General features: G+C 47.0%; 1 protein-coding gene across 6 annotated transcripts in view; it reads left to right on the top strand.

Annotated features, from left to right (window-relative positions):
* Nucleotides 1-4,740: 4,740 nt before the first annotated feature.
* The window catches only part of SHMT1 (serine hydroxymethyltransferase 1), a 26,413-nt gene continuing 3,749 nt past the window's right edge, over nucleotides 4,741-27,404 (top strand). For 2 of the 6 annotated variants that reach the window (XM_017657808.2, XM_017657806.2), the window contains exons 1-9: nucleotides 5,749-6,023; nucleotides 11,018-11,131; nucleotides 12,068-12,213; nucleotides 18,699-18,814; nucleotides 19,147-19,307; nucleotides 23,106-23,187; nucleotides 23,576-23,788; nucleotides 25,209-25,325; nucleotides 26,680-26,802. In XM_017657808.2, coding sequence (XP_017513297.1) covers nucleotides 5,973-6,023; nucleotides 11,018-11,131; nucleotides 12,068-12,213; nucleotides 18,699-18,814; nucleotides 19,147-19,307; nucleotides 23,106-23,187; nucleotides 23,576-23,788; nucleotides 25,209-25,325; nucleotides 26,680-26,802 — 1,123 coding nt within the window. In that variant the 5' untranslated portion in view covers nucleotides 5,749-5,972. Of the gene's footprint in view, nucleotides 6,024-11,017; nucleotides 11,132-12,067; nucleotides 12,214-18,698; nucleotides 18,815-19,146; nucleotides 19,308-23,105; nucleotides 23,188-23,575; nucleotides 23,789-25,208; nucleotides 25,326-26,667; nucleotides 26,803-27,404 lie in introns of all 6 variants that reach the window. The other 4 variants (XM_017657807.2, XM_017657805.2, XM_037019497.2 and 1 more) reach the window with 3 other exon arrangements.

The raw sequence follows: 27,404 nt of genomic DNA, 5'->3' as shown, positions 1-27,404 counted from the left end.
CTTTTTCTCTAAGATGGGGAACAAGACAAGGATGCCTACTCTCCCTGCTTTTTTATTAAACATAGTTCCGGAGGTCCTGGTCACAGCAATTAGACAACACAAAGAAATACAAGGCATCCAGATTGGCAAGGAAGAAGTCAAACTGTTACTATTTACAGATGACATAATATTGTACATAAAAAACCCTAAAGAATCCACTCCAAAACTACTAGATCTAACATCCGAATTCAGCAAAGTTGCAGGATACAAAATTAATACACAGAAATCTTTTGCATTCCTATACACAAATGATGAAATAGCAGAAAGGAAAATCAGGAAAACAATTCCATTCACAATTGCATCAAAAAGAATAAAATACCTAGGAATAAACCTAACCAAGGAAGTGAAACACCTAATACTTTGAAAACTACAAGACACTCAAAAATTAAAGAAGATATCAATAAATGGAAACACATTCCGTACTCATGGATAGGAAGAATTAATATTGTCAAAATGGCCATCCTGCCTAAAGCAATCTACAGATTCAATGCAATCCCTATCAAAATACCAACAAGCTTTCTTCAACAAGCTAGAACAAATAGTTCTATAATTCATATGGAACCACAAAAGACCCGAATAGCCCAAGTAATCCTGAGAAGGAAGAATAAAGCTGGGGGGATTTTGCTCCCCAACTTCAAGCTCTACTACAAAGCCACAGTAATCAAGACAATTTGGTACTGGCACAAGAACAGACCCATAGACCAATGGAACAGACTAGAGAGCCCAGATATAAACCCAACCATATGTGGTCAATTCATATATGAGCTGTGGACATACAATGGGGAAATGACAGTCTCTTCAACAATTGGTGTTGGCATAACTGGACATCTACATGCAAGAGAATGAAACTGGATTATTGTTTAACCCCATACACAAAAGTATATTCAAAATGGATCAATGACCTGAATGTAAGTCATGAAACCATAAAACTCTTAGAAGACAACATAAGCAAAAATCTCCTGAATATAAACATGAGCAACTTCTTCCTGAATGCATCTCCTCAAGCAAGGGAAACAAAACCAAAAATGAACACATGGACTACATCAAACTAAAAAGCTTCTGTATGGCAAAGGACACCATCAGCAGAACAAATAGGCATCCTACAGTATGGGAGAATATATTTGTAAATGACATATCTGACAAGGGGTTAACATTCAAAATATATAAAGAATTTACATGCCTCAACACCCAAAAAGCAAATAACCTGATTAAAAAATGGGTGGAGGATATGAAGAGACAATTCTCCAAAGAAGAAAGTCAGATGGCCAACAGGCCCATGAGAAGGTTCCACATCACTAATCATCAGGGAAATGCAAATTAAAACCACAATGAAATATCACCTCACACAAATTAGGATGGTCAGCATGAAAAAGACTAAGAACAACAAATGCTGGTGAGGATGCGGGGAAAGAGGAACCCTCCTACACTGCTGGTGGGAATGTAAACTAGTTCATCCTCAAAAAACTAAAAATAGAAATACCATTTGACCCGGTAATTCCACTCCTAGGAATTTACCCAAAGCGAACGTCTTCTCATATTCATAAAGACATATGCACCCCTATGTTTATCGCAGCTGTATTTACCATATCAAGCAACCTAAGTGTCCATCAGTAGATGAATGGATAAAGAACAAGTCATACATATACACAATGGAATATTATTTGGCCATAAGAAGAAAAGAAGTCCTACCATTTGCAGCAAATGGATGGAACTGGAGGGTATCATGCTCAGTGAAATAAGCCAGGCGGAGAAAGACAAGGACCAAATGATTTCCCTCATTTGTGAAGTATAACGACAAGGGAAAACTGAAGGAACAAACAGCAGCAGACTCACAGACTCCAAGAAAATGCTAGTGGTCACCAAAGGGAATGGGCTAGGGAGGGTGGGTGTGAAGGGAGGGAGAAGGGGATTAAGGGGAACTATGATTAACACATGTTAGGGTGCAGGCTTCCGAGGCTTCCCCAGAGAACAAACTACACAGGCATAGAGATGTAAATTCAAGCAAAGTCTTTATTCAGCCAACTAGTTGGGGTCCAAGTCAGCCCGATGCAGCGGGTCTCAACAAGGACCCCGAGCACTCAGAGCCAAGGGTTTATATAGCAATTTCAAAGCACTTAACTCATAGCAATTTTCTATAACTATACATTATTCTTGCAAGACATATATCCTGGGGTTAAGCAAGGGCAGGGTAAGACTACTCCTCAATGGTTAGGGAGGTTCTGCACGATAAGCTTGGTATGTAAGATTTACTGACCAAGGTTAGCTGACCAAGGGTCACAGCTGCCCACCACCCGGTGCTCATGATTAACTTGTTTTTCAAGGCCTTACCCAGTTCCAGTTTTTCTAAGTCACATACTCAGAAAATGGCTTCTAGGCCTTTAAGATGGCTATGCTTATGCTAACCTATTTCTATTCTTACACACACATAATGTAGGGGTGTCACAGGGAAGGCAGTATAGCACAGAGAAGACAAGTAGTGACTCTACAGCTCCTTACTACACTGATGGACAGTGACTTCAATGGTGTATGCTGGGGACTTGATAATATGCATGATATGTTGTAACCACAATGTTGCTCATGTGAAACCTTCATAAGATCGTATGTTAATGACACCTTAAAAATAATAATAATAATAATAAAGATTGTATATCAATGATACTTCAATTTTTTAAAAATTAAAAAAGAAGGAAAGAAAGTGGCTCCTACCCTCTCTAGAAACTTGGAGCTAACTCCCTTGAAGTTTACATTTCAAGGATATGGCTCCCAGGTCCTTGACAAAGACATTTCTGGGCATTACATTACAAAGGATGTATTGAGTCTTCAAAAGGATTTACATTTACAAAGAGAGGCAAGAGTAATTACAAGTTTTCCAGAGTAAATGCTCAAGGAAAGTTGGGGAGGGAAATCTCTTAAACTGGAAGAATTAAGCCTCTTATTTTTAATTTGTGTTCATCCTTCCAATCTACTCCTTGTTTGATGCTCTAAATTACAAAAACCCACAGGTGCTGGGGGATGCAGGGAAGCATAAGGATAGGGTAGGATAAGGAAGGGAGTCACTAGGCAAAAGAGCTATTTGACAAAACATTGTGAGTATATGTATTGTAGGGTATGACTTCTGGAAGTAACAGTGCTTCCGCTCTGACGTCTTAAGAATCCCTTCTCTCTCACTGTCTTTCCCTGGGTTTTCTGAATCAGTTTTGAGTCTATTTATTAATTGTCACATTAGCCATGTTTGTTACATTTTGGAAATTGCTTGATATTGTAAGAGATAAAGTGTAGATATGCAGAGGACTGAAAATTAGGAGCTTTTTGTGGGGTAAATGACAGAATTTCCAGAGTCTCCGGCCTAGCCTTGGTTTATTTACATATAAATACGTGTTTGCAATTGCAGATCCTCCCGTGTATCTGGGGCAAGGGGTGGAGAGAAAACGGCCATTCTCTCCTCCTTTCCATTCCTGGTATATAATTGGTCTGGTGTCTGCCAATTACCAAGGACCTGCCAATGGAATTCCTCCCAGAAGGGGCAGTGGGAAATAGAGAGTGCACCCGTGGTTGCACAGCACAGTCAGGGCCAGGAGACAGACCTTGAAGAGCCTGGCCAGCAAGCTTGAGCAAACTGTGAGCAGTAAGAACAGTTTCTCCCAATCCACCTTTTCCTTTGACTTAATTCGGTTTCACTGGACTCATAGGGGACTCGCCCTGTACAAGGAACACCCATCCCCCCTGGAGCTACACTGCTAAAGAAAAAATTATTCAATGGCACAGTAAGGAAGACTTTATGCAAGAGTTGGAGATGGGTTGGTGGCAGGACTATTTCAATAGGTATAGGGACCACCACCATGCAGTCTTTCAGTGGGGAAGGGAGATTGGCCTCAACTCTGAAAACAGCATGGACAAATGGGCATTTATAGCTAAGGAGAAGGGTGCAGGTCAGTGGATGGAAAATTACTAAGAGGAAACATCAGGGGTGGGGGATTGTGGCTAAACTGTCCAGGCCAGGGTGATCAGACAGCCCCAAGGATGGTAGAGGAGGAGGAATCCAATCAGATATGGCAGGTTGGGGATTCCGGTTGAAATTCTGACAGTATTCTTGTGAAATTGGACAATGCAGAGACAAAGACCAAGTATAAAAGACAGGCTTAGTTGAAAAAGGGTTCAGGTAAGCATAAGTTGAGTTCAGTCGATGAAAGAATCGTTGTCAACTCTTCCCGCTAAAGTGTGAAGCACCTTAGTTTTTATTATTCTTAACAATGGCTACTATTTATTGAGTCCTTATTATGTTTTAGGCACAATGGTGTGTTATATTAGATATGTCTTTTAATCCTTCTGTTGCAGGTCGTGTTTGTTCTCCTTGGATCTTGTCCCACCGAAACAAAGAATTGAAAGGCAGAGACACCTTAGCAAAGCAGTGTGAAGGTTTTGTTTGAATCCACTCCAAGGGAGGAGTGGACCTGAATCAAGGTAGACAAAGGTCCTGATCCTTTAGGCTGGAGACCTTTTTATTACACTGGGGCTCGGAGGCACCCCTTTGATTAACAAGGTGAGGTCATTTGACTGACAGGTCCATTTATATAGCCACCCCTGTTGGTGCAGCAAGTACTTTCCCAGAATGTACACAGAAAAGCTGAGGCAGTCAACTGGCAATGTAAATTTTATTTTAATGAGATTATAATTATATGGTTTGGGCAGTTCTTTCTGTAAACCTTATCTTCCTGGCTGCTCACCTCTAGCTTTCTAAAACTTCTTACAGCCCTGCCAGGCAGATGTAACTATCTGTGGGTAAAACTGTAACATTTTCAGAATATCTTGCCTGGCTTTAGTACATCTGCATATCAATAGGCGTTCAGAGGTGGAAAAAAGTATGGCTTTAGTGCAATTGCATCCTTCCGCAGGGATGGAAAGAGGTTCATCTCCATATCAGCAGGTCATTACCTGGGCAAGGAGGGCTTATTTATACCTGAGAAGTGAGGGGAGGGCCGGTTTGCTTCTGCTGAAGAAAAGAGAAAAGGCCCTGGACTGTATGCAATAAACAGATTTTAAACTTTATTTCTCCTTTTGACTGATTTCGGTTTTTAGAGGTATTTTGCCCCGGGATTTCCTCTCTCCGGACTTACACTATCTCCAAGTCAAAGATGAGAAACAAAAAAAAATTAAGTGTCTTGTCTAGGATTCCATTACTACCCACCTACTGTGGTACACTGTAAATAGGACAGTTAAAGATAAGCAACAAAATTCGCCCCTAATCTCATGGCCTACCCAAGTTAACTGGGCCAGGCCCTCCCGCTGTCACCCCAGAAATGTCCGCCCCTCTGACCTGCCCCCAGGGCCGGCCAGCCCTACAGTCCCCAGCCTAGGTGAGCGGCTACATCACGCGGCCTTTCCCTGCTGGCGGAGGGCAACGGGGCGGAGTCTGGGGCCCCGCCCACCGACTCCTGCAGCCAATAGCGCCTGCGCCCTAGGGGGCTCCCTGCCTGGCTGCACACTCATTGGGCGCCTCCGGGGGTGGGGCAAGGCCCCGAGGCGCGCGTGGTGCCGAGGGGAGCGGGGCAGCCGCGCGCCAATTTGTGCGCCCCGGGCTCGCCCAGCCGGTCACGTGGCGGAAGCGCGGCCGGGCGCGCGTGTGTGCGGGTCTCGAACTCTGGTCGCGCCGGCAGCAGCGTGGGTCCTCGGTGTCGCCGGGCTGGTGCACGGGACCGCGTTCCGGTAGGTGGGCAGCTTCAGGTGCCAGGGCCGGCGCTCGCAGGTCGCTTCGGTGTCAGCGACTTCCCGGCGCTCGTCCCTCCGGGTCTGAGGATCAGGCAAGGAGCGCTTTATTAGTCCTGGGCTGAGGGGTCGCAGACTCGTGCGGCACGGGTGGTGGGCTCGGCCTTTGACACAGATGTGAAGGCTTATTGTTGATACAAGTGTCCGCTCCCCGCTGAGCGCTGTACCCGATGATCGCAGCCCTTCACCTCGCTACAATCTCCTCACAACAGAGCTGCAAGGTGAGTGCTGTCCTGTACCCCTTTTTAGAAATGAGGAAGGTGAGACTGGGAGAGAAGACCCACTTAGCCGGGACCCTGCAGGTGCAAAATGGTAGAGCGCGGAGTCGAACTCAAGTATCCGAAGACCGGGCTCTCAACAACTCCGTATATGGTTGCGGTGCTTTGGGGCGTGTGCGACCACCTCCCTCAGGGGCGGAGCTGCACCTGTTGTCTGCAGTCTCCCACCCGTTCTAGGAGGCAAATGCTGCATTGTACGGTTCTGGCGCGGTGCCCAGTGCTCCGAGGTACTGGAAGTCAAGTGACCTTGGTCAGCTGAGGCCAGCACAAACGTGCCTCAGTCAGGCAGTTGCTGGATCGGAAACACCAGTTCAGGTTCTTATAGAATCATATTTTTAATTTTTTATGCAGCGGAGGTAATTGTGCCTTTATTTAGTGCAGTGTCATGGGAAAGAGCTTTGAACTAAAGGTAAACTATAGAGTTCAGATTCTGTCTCTTCATATTATAGGGCCTTATGCCACTTAGCCCTGTGAGCCCCCGTTTCCTCCTCAGCACAGTAGGGAACGCAAAATCTGTGTGTGAGACAGACAGATGGCATTCAGCAGGGCAGGTCCCTTGGGAGGTTCCTGGCTCGTTCCACTTGTGTGAGAGGCCCAGGGGAGATCTGGGGGCATGGGGAGGCTGGTAACCTTGGCAAGTGAGTTTGCTTACTAGGTCTGTTTCTCTGGGGTTGAGATGAGGATCATGTCACACGAGTGACAGTTCCCCAACAGACATATCCAACCCTGTAATGATAGTGAGGACTGAAGGGAGCTGTGTTCCCTGGGGTGCTCAGCAGGGGTTACCGAATGATATAAAGGTGGCCCCAAGGTCCCCCAGGTTTCTTGAATAATGGTAGTAGCTGATAATTTTCGAGTACTTGGCTCTATGCCTGGCACCGTTATGAGTGCTCTGTGTCTGGTACCTCACTTAACTCTCCCGACCTGCTTCAGAACTGTGTCTGTGCGCTACACATGAGGGGACTGAGACACAGAGGTGAGAATTAACTGGGCTATACATCAGGAAGCAGAGAGCGCACTTTGAACCCAGTGGGCCGCCTCTCGTGAGCTTCAGCTTGGCTTCCTCAGGTGTGGGCCTCACTTTTGGCAAGTGGGAGAATCTGAGGGCCCAGCTCAGAAGGTGCCCACCACCTGCTCTTTTATATAAGGAACCTTGGTCTTCTCTAGTTAGCTTTGCATTTCATGGATGGATTGAGAAATAGCCTAAGACTGAGGTTTCTGGAACATAGTTTGGAATTTGTAAAATATGTGCAGTCGAGGTCAAATCTGTTCTCCCATTGCTGCTCTCACCCATCCATGGGCTTTCATATCTCATCTCCTGTGCCTCTGCTTTGTTTCCCAGGCTTCAGCTCTATGGCCCTGATTTCTGACAAGTCAAACTTCTTCCCATTTCAGGGCCTTTGCCCAGGTGTTTACCCGCACCTCAGATCTCATGAGCTTTGCTCCCTTCCACTGCTCAGATCGCAGCTCAGGCAGCTTTCAAGGGCCAGTCTAAATAATCTCCCCATACATTTATTGCTCGTATAGTAATCATCACCTCTGAAATTATGTGTTTCTTGTTTACTTGTTTAGAGTGCTTCTCATGAGAGCAGGGCCTCTGCCTTGTTGACCCCTGTATTCTTAGTTCCTAGCTCAGTGCCTGGGACATAGAACTTGCTCAATATTTGTTGAAGGAATGAATGAATTCCTTGTCGGCCAATAGTAGTGGAGTAGACCTCTTAAATATCAAAAGCTTATTTTGAATTAAACATAGAATCACTATAGTATGATCCAGCAATTCCACTTCTGGGTCTATACCAAAACAATTGAAAGTGGGGACTTGACATTCATAGCTGCATTACTCACAATAGCCCGAAGGTGGAAGCAGCCCAAGTGTCAGCAATGGATGAATAACCAAAATATGATACACATGTCCAATAGAATACTATCCAGACTTTAAAAGGATGAAAATTCTGACAAATGCTACTTTGAAGACACTATGCTAAGTGAAATAAGCCAGTCACAAAAGAACAAATATTGTGTGATTCCATTTATGTGAGGTGCCTGAAATAGTCAAATTTACAGAGATAGAAAGTACAATGGGTTGAGAGAGAAGGGAATGGAGAGCTGTTTAATGGGGACGGGGTTTCCATTTGAGAAGATGAAAAAGTTCTGGAGGGGGATGGTGGTGAAGGTTGCACAACAGTGTGGATGTATTTAATGCCACTGAATTGGCTAAAATGGTAACGTTTATGTTATATATATTTTATCAGTTTTTAAAAAGTGAGAGAAGTTCAAGGTGTATTGTTTTTCAGCCAACCTCCAGACCTCAGGGAACGATGTTAAGGATGTCTTCCCTAAATACAGTACTAGCTAAAAATGATGATCTTCCCTCTGCATCTTAAAAAGTGCATTATCTCAGTATCTTTCTCCTCCTTACTTGTTTTACCAGCTGCCTGGGAATCCCTAAGCCCAGTGAGTTGACACATAATTTAATCATGATATTAAGGACCTTTGTCTTACTGTAATTCAGAACTCCTCAGGATATAATAGATTTAATTGACTTAATAGATATAATTGATATAATTGAAACAAGACAGAATCTTGAACTCTTTGAATAAAGAACTCAAACTTCTTCATGGTGAAGAAAAGCTTAATTTGGAGGGTATGGATTTAATAAGGGTATGGATTCAGTTCTCTATTTGGGGGATGATCCTGGGTGGTCATGGGATACAGGGCAGAAAGCTTCTTGAGGGGGGCAGTGAGCTGGGTGACATTGCTGGCCCAAGAAGTAGGGGACCACCACACACACAGCTCTCACCTGGGTTAAGAAGTAACTGGAACTCAGAATTAGAATTTCAGAGCAGGAAAAGATTTGCCTTGAGGGCAAAGGGCAGCAGGTTGTTGAGCTGATGTGAAATGAGTGGGAGCTCAGCTGAAGGCAGACTCTTTCCTTCTTCCTCAGCAGAGTGGATCTGAATGCCTGTGGCAGAAGGATCATAGGCTGACCCTCCTGGAAGGAGGGTGGTTCCAAATGGACTTAAGTTATCTGGTGGTTGAGAAATACGTTCTCTGTATTGCTGGCTACCACTGAGTCCTTTTCTTTTAACCTTGAGTAGTCAATATTTAAAAAGCATTTCTCATAAGGATTCTAGGAGTGGAGGGCCTATCTTGGCTCTTGTGTTTTTGTGGGTTTACCACTTGCTGAGGGCACATGCAGGGGTCTAGAGTTGCACTGGCCATTCTTGAGGGTAGAAATCAGCACAGAGAAGCCTTGGGCATAGTGTCACACCATTTACACTTGCTTCTTTCCACCTCTGATGGGCATGGGGACATGGTCAGCCCCGTGCAAGGCTGCCTGCCTGTCCTCTGCAAGGTGGTGCTGTGTTGCTGCAGAAGAGTTCTTGCATTGAAGTCCAAGTGTTTGCTGTTGCTTTGAGTTTTGCCGCCATGGTTGTATTTCTAATCATGTTGTGCCATTGTTAAAATAATGCCTGCTTTGAAAGCCCTGATTAGGAACTTCCTAGTTAAAGATTATTGGTAGTTTCTTCTTACTAGCTCTACCAGAGATTAAGAGGATTACTGTGATATGGGACTATTAGGCTATTTTATTTAATGGGAGCATTTGTCTAGCAAATTATACCGTGTGTGTACTTGCCTGGGGAAAACCACGCTCTTCCCGCTGTGAGTCTCCTTTACTGTCACACTGCTGCCACACTCATGACACGTCTGACTCCAGATGTGTGGATTTTCCACACGTGAGCAAGCCTGTGATACCAGATGGGTGTCCTGCAATCCAGTTCATTCTGACACTCACTGGAGTTAGCACAGGCCCCACTGGTTAAGGACTCAGTCCCACAAGACTGCTCCCTATTTCAGATAATAGCAAGTAGTAAGTCCTTGGGTTACCCACGATTTTTCTGTCCAACCTGGCTACAGATTGGAGGAACCTGGCTACAAAGCCCCTCTTTGGATTTGATCATTGGCTAGAACAGCTCATAGAACTCAGGGAAACATTTACTTACCTTGACCAGTTTATTATATAATAAAGACTGTAGCTTAAAGGACACAGTGGAACAGCCAGATGGAGAGGTACATAGGGCAAGGTCTGAGAGGGTTCTGAGCACAGGCTCCCCTGTGCCCACGGAGGTGGGGTGCAGCACTCTCCTGGTATGCAGATGTGCCCTCCTACCTGGAAGCTCCCTGAACCCCACACTTTTGGAATTTTTATGGAGGCTTCATCATGTAGGCATGATTGATGGTTCATTCCATTTCCAGCCCCACCTCCCTTCTCTTGAGGATGGAGGGTGGGGCTGAAAATTCCAAGCTTCTGATCACTGCTTGGTCTTTCTGGTGACCAGCCCCCATCCCGGGGCCACCCAGAGCCGCCTCATTAGAAAGACACTCCTGTTACCCGGGAAATCACGAGGGTCTGGGGAGCAGGGACCAACCATCCCACAGTGCTCTCAGGAAATGGGCTCTCATCACCTGGGCTCTTTCTGGAGTTGACTGTCCTCTGATCAGATGGGCCCACCCCAGCCCTGTGCAGCCCAGCACCAGCTCTTGTCCTCCAGGCACTTCCCTCCTTTCATCTGTGTGTGTTTCCCACACTCATTTGCTTGCAACTTGTCTTCCCCATGAGGGAAGTCACAAGGAGGCAGGCCCGGCCTGGCTGGTTCACGGCATCCCCAGAACCAGCACCATGGCTTGCATGGGGAAGGGCCTCAGTAAGTAGTTAGCAAATGAATGAATTTGAAATGAAGACTTAAATTAATGGGAAAGTACTGAAAGGCCACCAAAGGATTGATTAAAGGAGGTTAGTTCCTCTAAGTATTTATAAACTTTCACATTAGCAGAAATGCCACTGATCACAAGTTCTCAGTCTTTGTAGAAATGTGCATGAAGAAACATGCATTTTCCAGTTGGAAAACTAATGTTGGAAGTTTTTCCATTTTTAGGCAACTTTGAACAGAGTGATGGCGACTCCAGTTAGCAGAGCTCACAAGGATGCTGACCTGTGGTCCTCCCACAAAAAAATGCTGGTGCAGCCCCTGAAAGACAATGACATCGAGGTGAGATCTGTGGGGTCTTCACAGATGTTCCTAACTCACAGGCTCAGTGTAAATCCCTAGTTCTGATCATAAATAAACTTCACTGGGGACAGACTTATAGTTAGTATAAGAGTGCTGGATGTAGAGGCAGTGGCAGATGAAGTGCCTAAAAGTCCTTGAGGGTAAATTTAAATATTTCTGAGTTTGTAGCCGTGCAGAGCACTGTGCTGGCTGCTCAGAAGAAAGGGGGGAGGAGGTGGCTGTGGAGGTTTGAGCCTTTCCTTACGGTTCAGAGGAGTATATCTAGACACTGAGAAGTGTCTTTTATTTGTTTTTATAACAGCTTTATAAGTGAGATATTCACTTACCATACAAGTCACCATTTAAAGAGCACAATTCAGTGGTTTTTAGTATATTCACAATCAATTTTAGAACACTTTTATCCCCCCAGAAGGCTCAAACCCATTAGCAGTCACCTGCTAACTGCCAACCTGCCTCCTCAACTCCCCGGCCCCAGGCAGCCACTGGTCTACTTTCTGTCTGTGTGGGTTTATGTAAGGATCTTAGAGGAAGAGGAGCCCGTAGTGAAGTTCAGGGAGGAGGGACTGGGTGAGACGTAGGGATGAAAATAAAATGGCGAAAATAACAAGGTAAATGGTGGAATTCTTACTTTAAAGATCATTTTCTCTCCAATCATTTTGTTTTCCTTAATTCATTGTCTTCTATTAATTACTTCCCAGATGCTGCAAGTCTTTGAGGAAGATTCCCTCTAATCCTCAAATGCTGTGGGAGTCCTTTTGTTTGGTTACCTGGGTTATGGTCAGCCTCTGAGGGCAAAACATGGTCTATGTTAATATACGATCCATGTTAGTGTCCCTTCTCTGTACTTGGTTATTAGTTTGATCAGAGTGAAGTGTTAAACATCCAGATGGTTAGCATCTGCTTTCCTCTCATCAGGTTTACAACATAATTAAGAAGGAGAGTAACCGGCAGAAGGTTGGATTGGAGCTGATTGCCTCAGAGAATTTTGCCAGCCGAGCAGTTTTGGAGGCCCTAGGCTCTTGCTTAAATAACAAGTACTCTGAGGGGTACCCAGGCCAGAGGTACGTGACATCTTCAAAGGCCTGCTTCTGATGTAGCGACGTGAGGCACTGAGCATAGAATCTGAACAGTGTGGGGATTAGTTCTTCTCAACTAACCTTTCCACTGTGGGAACTTGTGTTCCCCAGCCGCCCTCCTAGCTCTACGATTCCCAGTGGGGCACAGCACTGCAATTCGAAAGGGGTGTGGTTAAAATTGCAACATTTCCAGAATCTCTCACCTGGCCTTAGTGCATCTCCTCAATAAGTGATTACAAGGGTGGGGGGAATGAGGGTATATCTGGACCAGAGAGATATGGTGGGGTCCCTTTTTTGCAGCCGGGTGGTGAGACACACAGGCGAGCAGAAGTGGAAGACTGCTAATAAGCAATAAATGGGTTTCTCCCACTTTCTTTCTCCTTTGACTGATTTCAGTTTCAAAGGTAATTTGTCCCGGGATAGGAGAAAGATTCCACCCACCCCCGGAGTTACAGGGGGTATACTCAGGGTCACTTTAACAGTCCATCTGGAGGCTTTGTAGAATATCAAGCTGGTCCATAGGAGGGTAGAGCTGCTGCGCTGTGCAAGCCTCTAGAAAAAGGCCAGCACTCTGAGTGCTGCCAGGGCAGGCTGTTGGTGCTCTGTGAGTAACGGGCCGGGAGTAAAACCACCTGTCAAACAGCAGCCTGCTTCTGCGCTGTAACTGATGGATTTGCCCATGCAGTGATTTTGGTCAACTCTTTTCCCCAGAGAAGCACAAGAAGGTTCACTTATTTTTTTTTTTAGTCATAATCAGGCAGAGATGATGATTACAGAATCTGACATGTTGTTTCTGTGAATTTGTACATTTGCGTCCCAAAGAACATGGAAGGAGAAGGGACTCCCGTGGAGGTGAACTGCCACTCTGTACTGAGGGGTCCCTGCAGCTTCCTGAGAAGGTCTGGAGCCAAGTTGTGGCATTGTCCTTCTCCTGCCTGAATAACTAACCTTCCCGCTGTGCCTTGCACAGGTCACCTGGTGTTTCCACAGCCAGTATCTCCTTTGACCCTCACAGCAAGCCATAGGGCAAGTTGTGCTCTTTTCCACATTTTAGAGTTGGGGAAGCCGAGATTCCCTGACATGCAGTAAAGTACTTCTCCAGGTCGCACACAAGTGGCAGCTGTGTTCACACTGTAAAAGGTAAATATCTGGTATTTGTTGCTGGTTCTCACTCAACTCCCCAGAGCCCCTGGAATTCCCACAGTGACAGGATTGTCTTGTCATTCTTAATAAGCCCTTTTTGACTACAACTGAGTTTATGCAAAAGAGGTGACTCTGGGTAGGGCTGGTCACAGACTTGTGATTAGAGGGTCAAAACTCTCAGCTCCCACCCTCTTCCTCCAGGGAGGGGAGGGGAGACTGAAGGGAGGGGCTTGTACTACCTGGAGGTGCAGGGAGGGTGGTGCACCCTTGATACCTGCCCTATGCATTTCTTCCATTTGGCTGTTCTGAGTTGGATCTGGTTTAGTAGACCAGTAGTCATAAATAAAGCACTTTCCTGAGTCCTGTGAGTTGTTCTACTGAATAATCAAACCCGACAGGTATTGTGGAAACCTTAGAATTGTTGCCAGGCAGCTGTGTCTGGAAAGGTCTCTCCTTGCATCCTTGGTGAAACCTCAGTCTGGATGGGGGAGGGTTCTTGATTCTGATAGGAAAGAATTCTCCATCAGGTTAAACAAGTGCCAGCAAGAAAGAAATTCATTAAAGCAAGAGTAGACACAAATAGCAGTGGCCATGCAGGCAGCAGAGCACAAGGAAGAACAGAGGGAGAGAAGGGAAGTTCATTGAACCCTGCTCGGCATGGGGCAGATCCCTTGCCAACTCCTGAAGCCAGGTCACCTGCTATCCAATGTCCACTTGATCTGCACAGTGAGGGAATTATTTCCCTACCACTGCAGAACTTTGGGGAGCCAAGGAGCACTGAATAGAATAAGTTTATGTTCTGAGAACTTCCACTTCCATATTGGTCTGAAATAAAACAGAGAGAAGAGGATTGTATTAAGACAGAAGGCTGAATGAAATAGCAAAGTGACAGAGACATTTACCATCAGAGGTGGAGGTTGGAGAGGTCTTGTCTTTAAAAGAGTTCAGAGGCAAGTGCAGTTGGCTTATGCAGCAAGGAAGCTTGACAAATTAGTACACACTCAAACAGGAGTGCTGGCAACCTTGGAGAGGAGACAGACTTAAGGGTTTAGGGTTTGCGATTTTATAGGGCTTTTTGGGTAGGGGGTCTGCAAAAGGCATGATGTATACAGGTGTTTCATGATTCCTTTGAAGTTTTGTCTTTAGAATAGGGTTATTTAGGTGACTGTGTTGATCCAGATCTCAGCATTCTTTATCCACATAGGTTCATTTATACTCCAGAGGTCTATCTCATCCTGGGTTACAGAATTACTTAATTGATTAAGTGTCTGGAAGAAGAGGAAGAACAGTGTATAGATTAAATTAAAGAATAAACTGGGTCTTTTTCACAGGCTGAGTTTACAATGGCATGGCTCTTGCCCATTTCCCTGCTCTGTCTCAGAATGTGCACCTAAGTTGGACAGCAGTGTGGGTAGCCTGGGGACCCGGGACTTGTGGCTGGTGTCTGAAGTGAGGGCAGCTTGTGGTCCTGAACCCTTAACCTGTGGGGGCTGCGTGGGCTCTGGGTAGTTAGTGTTAGACTGAAAGGAACCATTGGACACCAGCTGGTATCTGAGAATGGCTATTGGATTTGGAAAAATCCACACACATACTTCAAAGCCCATGTTGTCTTAGCAGTTACAACATGTTTAAGTTTATCTTGTAGAAAATATTTGGTGGCTCCTGGGCTTTTTGTCCCCACTCAGTGAACACAGGGATTCCTGTATGTGTAGAGAGGTGAGGCAAATGCTGTCTGGTCCCATGAGCTGTTAGATTTCTCTATGTTCACAGCAGTGGTTTGAGGCACCCATCAGGCATTGGGAGCATTTCTCCTTTGTCAGTTCTGTTCCAAAATAGGCACAGATGAAGAGCATCCAGTTCTTGTTAGTGGAGTTGATGTGAAGAGCATGGCTTAGACCCCAGGCCAGAGTGAGGCTTCTGAATGCCTGGGGCAGAGTACCATTTCTACACACAGTTGGAGCCAGCAGCTGGGGAAGCAAATGAACATTTGTTGACTATTTGCTGAGCTTCATCAACCCTGGGCACTCACTTTTTCACATTTTAGTATCTCTGACACTGGGTGAATCTGACTGATGGCAAGTCATAATTTAATTGAAAATGCTTACTTCTTCTCAGCGATTAGTAAGATAATGGTTGCCTTGTAATTGAGGGTGAAATGTAGTGCTGTATTCTAGGCACTGGGCTGAGTGGTGACATGTCCCCCACTTGTATGTCTTCTATAGCCTGACTGCAGTCAGCCCTCATCCCCCTGTTGAGATAAGGAATAGACTTGTGTAGGTGAAGGAGGCTGCTCCGTGTCACACTGCTGATACAGAGCAGAACAGACTCTGACCTGGCCCTGTTAGCACTGCATGTGCCCTTTCCACTGCTTCCTGCTGCCTCTGCAGGTGGATCCTCTTTTTGAGGCGAGGCAGGCAGGGCTCCTGGGGTCTTGTTGTGACCCTGAGTCATTCTCGTGTGTTTGCTCCACTGGAAAATGGCTAAGTGCTAAGACCGCGTGCAGCCCTGATGTTTCCAACAATCCATAATTCTGTCCCTAGGCATGGGCTGCTGTCCTTCAAGTTTGGGGAGATGATGCCCTTCTTTTGTCACAGAGCAGAGACTCTGAGGCTGGAGGGACCTTCCAGATCGCCAGTGAATCCCTTTTGGTGGCAGCTCTCCTCCCCTAGCAGTTCCTCCGTCCAAATTCTTTTCATGCAGTTACAGGGGTAGGGGAGGTCAAAGTTTCTTTCTGAGTCTTTCGGGCCTTGGTGGTTTTCAGCTCAAAATAATCTGCATGTCACAATTGCACGTCTTGGGGTGGCCTGACCTTGGTCCCTACACTTAGCCGAAGCATATGAGACTATTACTAAAAATTAAAATAATTCATGTTAAAGGACTATTTTAAAAGGTGAATATTACCCATTCTTATTTTTCTTAATGTCAATTTATCTTTTGGAACATTATTAGCGATCAGAGTTAATATTTGAAAACAAAACAATATTAATCTAGTATTAATGACTGCCTGACACTAATCTGAAGAGAAAGTTCTGGGTTTTCATTAAGCTATAATGCACAAATAATGTACCCAAGTAAAGGGTACAGTTCAGTGGAATGCCATGTGGTATCATAGAAAGACACTTGGTTTTTGTCCCATTCCTGACACAGTTTCCAAATCCCCTGAGCATCTTTAATCATTCATAACAAGCCCTTCCGACCTGAGTTACATTAAGGTGGTGACACTTAGTGGGCTGCTAGATAACCTTCGAGTGGGGCTGGGGGCCAGCGAGGCCAGCTATGGTTAGAGGGTGGAGACTGAGTTAATCACCAGTGGCCAAGAATTTCATCAGCTCCATGTCATAGTGAAATCTCCATAAATACCTTGAACAGTGGGATTTGGAGAGTTTCCTGGCTGGTGAGTGGATTGAGGTGCGGGGAAGGTAGCACCCTTGAGAGGACATGGAAGCTCTGAGCCCCTTCCCTAAGCTCTGCCCTGTGCATCTCTTCCTTTTGGCCATTCCTGAGTCATATCCTTCAGAATAAACCAGTAATAGTGAATAAAGTGCTCTCCTGAGTTCTGTGAGTCATTCTAGCAAATTATAAATCTAAGGGAGTATTGTGGGAATCCCCAAGTTTACCAAACAGAAATGTGGGTAACATTGGGACCTCACGCTTGTGACTGGCTGCTGAAGTGAGGACCCTTGACCTATGGGGTCTGATGCTAACTCTGGGTGGTTAGGTTAGAACTGAATTGAATTGTAGGACAACATTAGTTGTTAGAATTGGTTGGTGTGAGGAAGAAACCCACACATTTGGCATCAGAAGTGTTGTGAGTAAAAACTCACACTCCTCTCACTCTCCTCCTTTTCTTTATTGTGGTGAAAGATGCACAGTGTAAAATTTACATATTTAAGTGTGAAGTACAGCAGCTTTAAGTACATTCATGAGATGGTGCAACCATCACCACCATCCATCCAGACAACTTTTTCATCTTGTAGAAACAAAACTCTGTACCCATTAAATAACAACTATGGCCAAAAGACATGTGAAAAGATGATCAGCATCACTAATTAGGGAAATGCAACTCAAGACCATGATGGGACACCTCATAGCCGGTAGGATGGTTGTCAGCCAAACCAACCAAAACAAGCATTGGCAACAATGTGGAGAATTGTAATTCTTGTGCACCTTTGGTGTGTAAAATGGTATAGCTGCTGTATGGCAATTCCTCAAAAAATTAAAAATAGAATTAAGATCAGTTCCAGCAGTCCCACTTCTGGATATATGTCCAGTGGAATTGAAAGCAGAATCTCAAAGAGATATTTGCACCCCCATGTTCATTGTACGTTATTCACAAGAGCCAAGAGATGGAAGCAACTCAAGTGTCCATTGATGAATGAATGGAAAAGCAAAATATAGTTTATCCATACACTAAAGTGCCCTGGAAAAAGAAGGAAATTCTGTCACGTGCTCCAAGGATGGACCTTGAGGACATTATGCCAAAGGAAACAATCCAGTCACAGTAAGACAAATACTACGTGATGCCACTTCTATGAGATACTTGGAGTAGTCAGTTTCATATAGACAGAGAGAGGTGGGGCTCTTGGAGGAGAGGGAAATGGGAGTTGTGCAGTGGGTACAGAGTTTCAGTTTTGCAATATAAAAAAGTTCTAGAGATCAGTTGCACCACAGTGGGAATGTACTTATCAATGAGAAGTACTGAGCACTACTGAACTGTACACTTAAAATGGCTGAGATGGTAAAAGTGTTTTCTTACTGTAATAAAAGCATATATATTATACTTAATAAAAGTATAATATTAAAATTATTAAAGCTTTTTGTGACTACAAGTCCTAAGGGTTAAAAATATCTGGATTGAGTTATTATGATTGTTACTATTACTATATAGATAATCAAATATATGATAAATTTTGATATTTGATATGATAAATTTTGATTAACAAAAACTAGAATTGTATTAGAAATGTAGAAATGAACACCTCCCCCTACCCCCCAGCTCTGGGCAGCTGGTATCCCACTCCATCGCTGTGCATCTGATACCTGGTGCCTTGTGTAAGTGGAGTCACACAGATGTAACAGCCCGTTTCACTGAGCATGATGACAATGTCCTGGAGGCTCCTCTGTCACATGTGCCAGCATTTCCTTAACAGATGAGGAGTCCCACAGCTGGCTTGGCCCTGATGGAAGATGAGCCAAGCTGGGCTCAAAACACGTTCTCATAGTTTTCCTCTAGGTTCTTCCACCCCCAACTAAGCTCTCTTCTGCCTCTGTGCTGAGGCCAGGGTCAGGGCCAGCGTGGGCCTGAACCTCCTGCTATCCTCCTGCAGGTATTATGGTGGGACTGAGTTTATTGATGAGCTGGAGGTCCTCTGCCAGAAGCGAGCGCTGCAGGTCTATAAACTGGACCCCCAGTGCTGGGGGGTCAATGTCCAGCCCTACTCAGGTAACCGCCACGTGCAGACGGGCCTGGGTGGTCCCCCGCCTCCCAGTGTCCCAGGGCTGAGGTTCACAGGGAGGATGCCCAAAGAAGGCTGCCCATACTGGAAGTAAAAATAAGCTCAGTGCCTCCTGGCTGCACCCGCCCCTCCTGAACAGCACCCTGCAGCTTACTCTCCTGGGGTTTGGTGCCCAGGAACCTCCAGGGGCTGGGGGAATGCTTAATAGTGCCAGGCATGTTCTGACCTCCTGGTTGGTGGCCTGGGGACACATTCTGGGGCCTGCCTGGTGCCTCTAGGGGCAGAAGTAATCAAACCTCCTCTGGGCTGCCCCTTGCAGGCTCCCCTGCAAACTTCGCAGTGTACACCGCCCTGGTGGAACCTCACGGGCGCATCATGGGCCTGGATCTTCCCGATGGGGGCCATCTGACCCACGGGTTCATGACAGACAAGAAGAAAATCTCTGCTACGTCCATCTTTTTTGAGTCTATGCCCTATAAGGTGAGTGTGGATCTCTCCCCATAGCCCTCTACCCATCTTCTTAGAAAGCCTCCAGTGTCTGCTCACAAGGAAGTCTGCTTTTCACCGTTTGTTATTTCCCTGCCTGGGGACTCCTCAGGCATGCGGGGCAACTGGTGGCAGCTGGGCAGGGAGTGAGGGGCCGCACTGAGGCACAAGGAGTGAGTGCAGGAGGTGTCAGCTGCAGCACGGACCCTCTGCATAACCCTCTGGATGAGAACAGCGACAGGATAACTCCAGGCAGCCAGGTCAGCTGCAACTGGATGCCCGGCGACAGCCTGCTCAGAAGCGCCGTGGGCCAGCAGCTGCATCCCCGTCACCAGCACACAGCCCCCTACAGCCCCGTTAGTATGCGGGCAGTGGGAGGCTGGAGCCCCTTGCACGCCTGCCCTGTCCCTGCCACTCGCTGAGCACAGGCCTGTCCTCAGCCAGCCACAGCCAATATGAGCTGTATGCCTTGCATGGGACCAGCAGGTATTTATGTGGGCCCCCTGCCATTATAAACAATTGGGTCAAAAATGCATGTAATATTGGTGGACTTGTGGGCAGTGACTGACCTATAAAGATCAGGGGATGAGTAGAAAAGAGGTAACCTGCATGGTGAAGCTGTGCACGTGGGGATTCCTCCTCTGTCCTGTGGCGTTTGCTGTCAGTGGGCACTTCCTGATTAGTGTCACGTGTGCCACCACAAGCAAAGGTGGTGGGCCATCATTCTGCCTGGCTGAATATCAGGCACATCATTTTATTCGAAGATGATAAAGCTTGTGTCCTGTCCGGCATTCCTTGCCCTTTGTGCATGCTGTCACATGCACTGTGTGGGCTGCAGCCCTGTTGGGTGCCATGGGGAGGCCCATCTGGTGGTGGGCCTGCAGGGGTGCAGAGTGGCGGAGCCAGGCACCCTAGCCAGCTTGGGCAGCAGGAGGCACAGCTACCTGCTGGAGGGGTGCCTGGGAGCAGTGACCTTGGGGGACAGGGAGGAGGACACAGACCTGACTGGCCTCCACCAGCAGCCACCAATGGCCCCTCCTTAGCTCCCTGCACAGCCTTTCTCTAGCCCCTGCCCTCCCAATCCCCATGGGAGTCTCTTGCCCTCCAGGCAGCTGCCCCACACAGGGCCAGGCATTTCATCTCTATGGAGAAACAGGCACAGGAACCTTCTGTCGCCTACCTTCTCCTCTGTGATTAAGGAATCCTCTTCTCTGGAGGCCCCATGCAGCTGAGGGGGACCCCTCCTGCCTCTGCACTGCTCTGCCCCCACCTCTGGTTTTTTAGAGTGCCTGGGAATTATTGCAGGATGTTTTATCATCAATATTCAAGATTTAAAAAACTTAAAAATCCCACAAGTTTAAAAAGCAAAATGTGGAGGGAGAGAGTAGCAGCAGATTTTTTTTTGGCAATTATGTCTTTTAAATTATTTTATAGAAATTTTGTCCATTTTTTTACTGTGGGTCAGCTGATGAGTTTTCATCAAGATAATAGTTTCTTTGCCAAGTTTACCAGTTCACACCCTTGAAACAAAACACACAAGACCGAACCACAAACCCCCCTCCACCTGCCTTTCCAGAGTTTGCCTCTGTTCCCAGAGCCTTGCACACCAGTTTCTGTAATTGTGTGGAATTGTAAGCACATTTTTTTGCTATTATTAATGTATAATTACATGAGCAATATGTTTACTAGACTCCCCATCACCAAGTCCCCCCCACATACCCCATTACAGTCACTGTCCCTCAGCTTAGTAAGATGCTTTTGTATCACTACTTGTCTTCTCTGTGCTATACTGCCTTCCCTGTGCCCCCCCCTACAGTATGTATGTTAATCGTAATGCCCCTTTTTCCCCCTTATCCCTCCCTTCCCACCCATCCTCCCCAGTCCCTTTCCCTTTGGTAACTGTTAGTCCATTCTTGGGTTCTGTGAGTCTGCTGCTGTTTTGTTCCTTCAGTTTTTCCTTTGTTCTTATACCCCACAGATGAATATCATTTGATACTTGTCTTTCTCCACCTGGCTAATTTCACTGAGCATAATATCCTGTAGCTCCATCCATGTTGTTGCAAATGGTAGGATTTGTTTTCTTCTTATGGCTAATATTCCATTGTGTATATGTACCACCTCTTCTTTATCCATTCATCTACTGACAGACACTTAGGTTGTTTCCATTTCTTGGCATTGTAAATAGTGTAAGCACAATTTTTTATTGAACAGGGTGACCACCGAATCTGAACCTCTCTCTCCCTCCAGGGGTCAGGGGTTTCAGAATGTGAGATTTCTCTCAGGTTGCCTCCCACCTCTGGCTCCCATGGCAAAATTTTTCCTACAGTAACCCCTTTATTTTCATTCCCCTTTGTACAGATGCTTTAATACAACTTTAATTAGCAGAACTCTTAAGAAAATGTGTTGCCAAAAAAAATTGTGTAGCATCTTGCATATAGACTAACCCACAATCCACCTGGAACTGACTGCTGTGTGGGGCAGGAGGCATCCAGATAACATTTGTGCCCACATGGATATCCTGCTGACCCTGCACCACTTTGTGGATAAAATGAGAGTTCCTGTGACCAGGATTCTCACCTGGCCCTGGTTGACTAGCTCACTGCACACATGTGGGCAATACATTGCTACTGACTCTATATAAGGAGCTCTGCCCAGTGCTCTGGGAAACATGGTGGCATGGCTGCAAGGCTGCAGGAGAGCAGAGCAGAGGCTGGAGTGGTGGCAGCGCTGAGGACAGATGCCCAGAGGATGGCTGTGCAAACAGAGGGGCCCAGAGGCAGAGACTGGCTTGCTGCATGCAGACTCACTCTGACTGAACAAGATTTTAGTAATTGACCTGCCACCATGGAAATAAAGTTGGGTATAACCCTTTCACCCCAAGAACGTTTTACTGTCATTTTTTTGGTCACATTGAATCCATAGCGAACTTGCTGGGGGCTGAAACCCATTGGCAAGACACACGTATAGGGAGACCGTCCTCTCCCTGCAGGGCCACCATTGTCACAGGTCAGGCGACCATCTCTCCCACAGAGTTCTGTCTCAGGCGCTCTTCTGAGTGTCTGTCCTTCCACAGGCACTAACTGACTTCCTTACTCTCTGTTTTTAAATATCTCTCAGTGTTTGTGCAGAGGTCTTGTACATCTTTTGTTAGTATTTTATGGTTTTTTGAAACTAATATATTAAAATTTCATTTTCTATTTTTTGCTGCTTATATGCAGAAATATAATTGATTTTTGTTTTCCGACCCTGATACAGTGATAAATTCAGTTACTAATAGCTCACCTCTAGAGGTTTTTTAGGTATACAATCCTTGTGTCTGTGAGCAGTGCCAGCTTTTTCTGTCTTTTAATCCTTATGCCTTTCTTTTCCTTGCCTTGTTGTACCTGGACTGCAGTGGTGTTAGGAGGCTCTGGTCTCGCCCTGAAGTGCCATAGCGCCTGCATTGTGTGGTGCATCCTGTTTCATTCTGCAGTGGCTTTTGGTTCCTGCTTGTCCCGGTGGAGCCCTGAGGGCAGGCACTCACTCTTCCACTGGGGTCCCCCTCAGGGCCTCCCAGGCCAGTGTGCTACTCCGCGGTCTGTACCACTTGTGCAGGCCAAATACACTGACCCCATCTCGCCCATGAGTCCTGGTCTGGACCTCTTCCCTGTGCTCATGCTGGAGTGGAGCAAGCAGCCAGGGCAGGTGGAGGGAGTCCTTTTGTCCTGGATGGCCAGCACCAGTTCAGCTGAGTGGCAGGCATGCTGTGGCTGGAGGGAGTGCCCGAGCTGCTGTCTCCGTTACATTCCACAGGTGAACCCGGACACTGGCTACATCAACTATGAGCAGCTGGAGGAGAATGCCCGCCTCTTCCACCCGAAGCTGATTATTGCAGGTGATGAGCTGGGCGGATGGAAGGCAGCTTCCTAAGCATAGTCTTTTCTTTCAGGACAAATATCATTTTGCCACCGTTAGAACCCAGTGGGGTTAGATGTGAGGCTATTCTCAGAGAAGCATCTAGAAATGTTGATCCCTGACTAACTGGGGGTGGTGATCAGAGCTGGGGGCCATCCCAACCACCATGATATTGATGGGGCAAGTCAGGGTGGTCACCTTGAGCACAAAGATGTTTTTCAAGGGTATTCTTCATTTCTGTTCTCAGAGATTCTGGAGGGAGATATCTCCAAGCTTTCAAATAAGCATTTTCAGAGGCCACTTTGCAGGTCTGCATTCAGCTGGCCAAGGATATCTCTGATTCGACTGTGTCACCTTTGCCATCTTAGGAACCAGCTGCTACTCCCGAAACCTGGACTATGCTCGATTGCGGAAGATAGCAGAGGACAACGGGGCATACCTCATGGCCGACATGGCGCACATCAGTGGGCTGGTGGCTGCTGGCGTGGTGCCCTCCCCGTTTGAACACTGCCATGTGGTGTGCACCACCACCCACAAAACCCTGAGAGGCTGCCGTGCCGGCATGATCTTCTACAGGAGAGGTGTGCTGTGTGCTCCTCAAAGTGTGGAGCTGGGCTTTGCCTTCTCCATCCAGCTTAGGGACTGGGAAAATCAGGATCCCTTGAAGATAGTAGGATTCCTGAAAGAGCTACTTTGCAGGGGGCAATGGCAGGCTGTACAGAGGGATCTAGAAAGCCCTGAGTACAGCTCTTGCCTTATTCCTTGGGTGTCTGGGTCCCAGGAAAGGAGGAAGAGTATTGTGCTCGGTGTCAGTGTCCTTCGATTTCAACTAATCTTCCCCAATGGGGCGTGCATGGAAGATGTGCCGGCTGGCAGAGGCTACCAGGAAGCCTCATGTTGCGGCTCATTTTGGTGAACTTACTTTGGTCTGGTATGTTTATCCCAGAGAAGGATTCACAGTAGTCAAACCATAAGGTGCTGGTATATAAAGTGTAGTACCAGTTAAGCCACTTTAGTGAGAAATTTCTGTTGATTGCATATAAACCCTTTCTAAGGGCTTCTTTTATTTTGGGGTTCCCATTCCTGGGAAAGCCAGATGAGTGATCAGATCACTCAGTCTGTGGTTGAGACTGGATGCCCGTAACCTTGCATCAGCAGAGAAACCAGCCGCCTGGTGACTGGATTTCTCTTACTTCCCTGCAGTCTCTGCACCCAGCCTCTGGCTGGACACAGCCATGTGTCCATTTGGCTCCTTGATGCACTGTTGCCTCTGAGGACCTTCTGTAGTTGCCGTTGACTGTTCTGAGGCAGGTAGCCATTCCTAGCTGCCTGAGAGGTGTTTGTTTCTTCCCATTGTGTGTTGTTGTGTTTTGTCTGATGTAGCCAGCCTGTGCGAATCCCAGCTCTGCCATTGACATGCTGTATGATCTTGGGCTAGTTGTGCAGCTTTCTGTGCATTACTGCCCGACCTCCAGGCTGGGGATAGTAATTAGTACCTTTCCCTCTGGGCTACCGCTGTAAGGATTCCATGATTTACATAAAGTACTTACAGCAGTTCCTGGCTTCCTAAAAGCTCTGTAGAGACAATAGTAGTTACGATGACTGAGTATTAACTTTCTGGCAGAGGAACCCGCTTGTTACAGCCATTGTTATTACATAATTGCATACATCATAGCCAAATGAGTTTCATCTCCTTCAACATAGTTAGCTTGGAAGACCGCTCTCTTGCACACTTTGAAGAAATGTGCCCAAGGCATATTCTTTGTTACAATCTCAATGGAGGGAAATTGTCATCGTCTCATTTCATGTATGAGAGGGTGGTCTGCCTCCCAACGGATCAGGGGCCCCTCTGCTCTGCTGCATCATGACCAGATCTCGCCTCCAGGAGTGGCGGCCAGGCTGTGCGTAGTGCCTCATAGCCAGTCTGGATGTGAGTCAGGCAGGGAGAAACCAGAGGGGCAGTCCAGCACACATTCCCACTGTGATGTTTCCTGCATCCAGGAGTGCGCAGCATGGATCCCAAGACTGGCAAAGAGACTCTGTACAACCTGGAATCACTCATCAACTCTGCCGTGTTCCCAGGCCTGCAAGGAGGTCCCCACAACCACGCTATTGCTGGTAAAGTATCACCAAACCCAACCCAGAGCCCTAGGTGACATTTGGGGGTGCACCTTCACCCTGTGCAGTTTGCGGTTCTCCCAGTTTTGCTCATCCTGTGGCCCGATTCCCATCCCACCTGACTTGCATGCTAGGGGGAACTAGAGGAACATCTTGTCTAGGAGATGCTAACAAGGAAGAAAAGGGAAATGGGTGATTGGTGTGAGGCAAGAACAAAAGGGAGTGATGGCCACCTTACACAGATGGCCAGCCCTGGGCAAAGCTGAATCTACCAGGTTCTCTTAAGTGTGCACAGTCTCTTTGGCTAGCCACAGGGGAATTTGACAATCAGAGAAATGCAGAGCAAAGGGCATGTGGGATTCATATCCAGCCCTTCAAGAATACCAGTCTCTCCCTGACCTTTGATCTCCTGTCCAGGTGGAGACTAAAGGGTCTGACTTTTGCCCCGTTGACCTTGCGGCCACACCAGTAACTTCTGGATCTGATTCCATGATCACCTGGCAAGCTGTCATTGACTTACTCCTTCTCTGTACACGTGGCTTAGAAAGTCTGTGATGATCTTAGTTATTCAGCTGTCTTTGGGACAAAGTAATTGGTAGAGGAGCCCAGGACAAAGGGTAACTTCTCTTTCAAGAGAAGCACTAGTGTTTCTAAAGTAGGAAGTGGGGAAAGCAGTGAGTGGTGAATTATAGGCATAGCAAAGGGGTGTCCACAGGGGTGTTTTCACATTCTCCCTTCACACCTGCAAGGTTAGCACCCACAGTTCCTTTGATTCTCGGATGATGGGCATTCTGGGCCTTTTCCAGTCACTTCCACAAACACTGAGTGGAGACTTCCATGCCCTGCCTCAGGGTCTTGCATTCTCCTCCATGCTGTACCCCCAGAGCAGCCCCATGGATTACACAAGGTACAGTCTAGATGTGCAGGGTGGAGCAGGCCTGCCCCTCACCTGGACTCTGATCAGGAAGATCTGCATGTTTGGCAACAAAGCAAAGCATTGGGGGCAGCTGAGTTACTGTTTTCACATACTGCATTTAAAAAGACTGGGGAGCGGAGGTGGCAGAGCCTGGACTTGCTTAGGAACAGCTTTTCTGTGGTGATCTTATTAGTGTGAAATTTCCATGCCTGGAGAAAGGCCACCTCAAAAGCACGTCCTCAAAGAGAAGAGGTCTGGAGGTTTAGCCAGGTAATTGTAGGGTTAGAAATACACATCATTTGTCAAGGAGGGCCTGCAATCCACCCATTCAGCGATGTTGAAAACCAAGGATGCCTGAGTGAAGTCATGGGGTGTTTTTTGACTCACAGTCCGTCTTTGGAATCTACCCTGTCTTCCTGACCCCAGTCTTCCCGCCAGGGGTTGCTGTGGCCCTGAAGCAAGCCATGACTCCAGAATTCAGAGTTTATCAGCACCAGGTGGTGGCCAACTGCAAGGCTCTGGCTGAGACCTTGATGGAGCTGGGCTACAAAGTGGTGACAGGTACCAAAAGAAGGGTTGGGCGGCTCCTGCTGGCCCTGGGGAGGTGCCCCTGCTCCCTGTGGTGGTACTAAGCCTCATGCCCCAGGCCATCAGTCAGGGTGTGGCCCGAAGGGTGTGCCTGCAGCTGGGGGTGAGCATAATACCTCCATAGGAGTCTTTGTGCCCCTGGCAGCCTCACCCTCCTTACAGATGCCATCTGCCTCCCTGAAGGGGCCATGGTGATGGTGATAGCAGCTGCCATTTGTCACCTGGCATGTGTGACCACAAGTCCTCAGAATGGCTTTTGAGGAAGGAGTACCTGAGGCTCAGCTGAGAGATTAAGTACCAGTGTCTTACGGTGGGGCTGGGGGGCGGAGGAGGCAGAACCTGGATTTGAACCAGGCAGGACGCAGCACCCTCTACAGCAATGCTGCACTGTCCCTCAGAGAGTCTCCACTCATCCCTGAGTGCATCAGGCCCTCCCACTGGGAGTCCAAGGGGTGTTTGCTGTATCTGTGTTTGCTTTAATACCAAAGACAGTGGTGCTGAATGACCCCAAGATGGGCTTCCTGGGGAGGCCCGCTCAGGGGTGCCATCCACTTCAGGCCCTGCAGCCTCACACG

This window comes from Manis javanica, chromosome 4 (genome assembly GCF_040802235.1).
Source record: "Manis javanica isolate MJ-LG chromosome 4, MJ_LKY, whole genome shotgun sequence".
NCBI lineage: Eukaryota > Metazoa > Chordata > Mammalia > Pholidota > Manidae > Manis > Manis javanica.
This window is presented reverse-complemented; position numbering and strand designations above follow the sequence as displayed.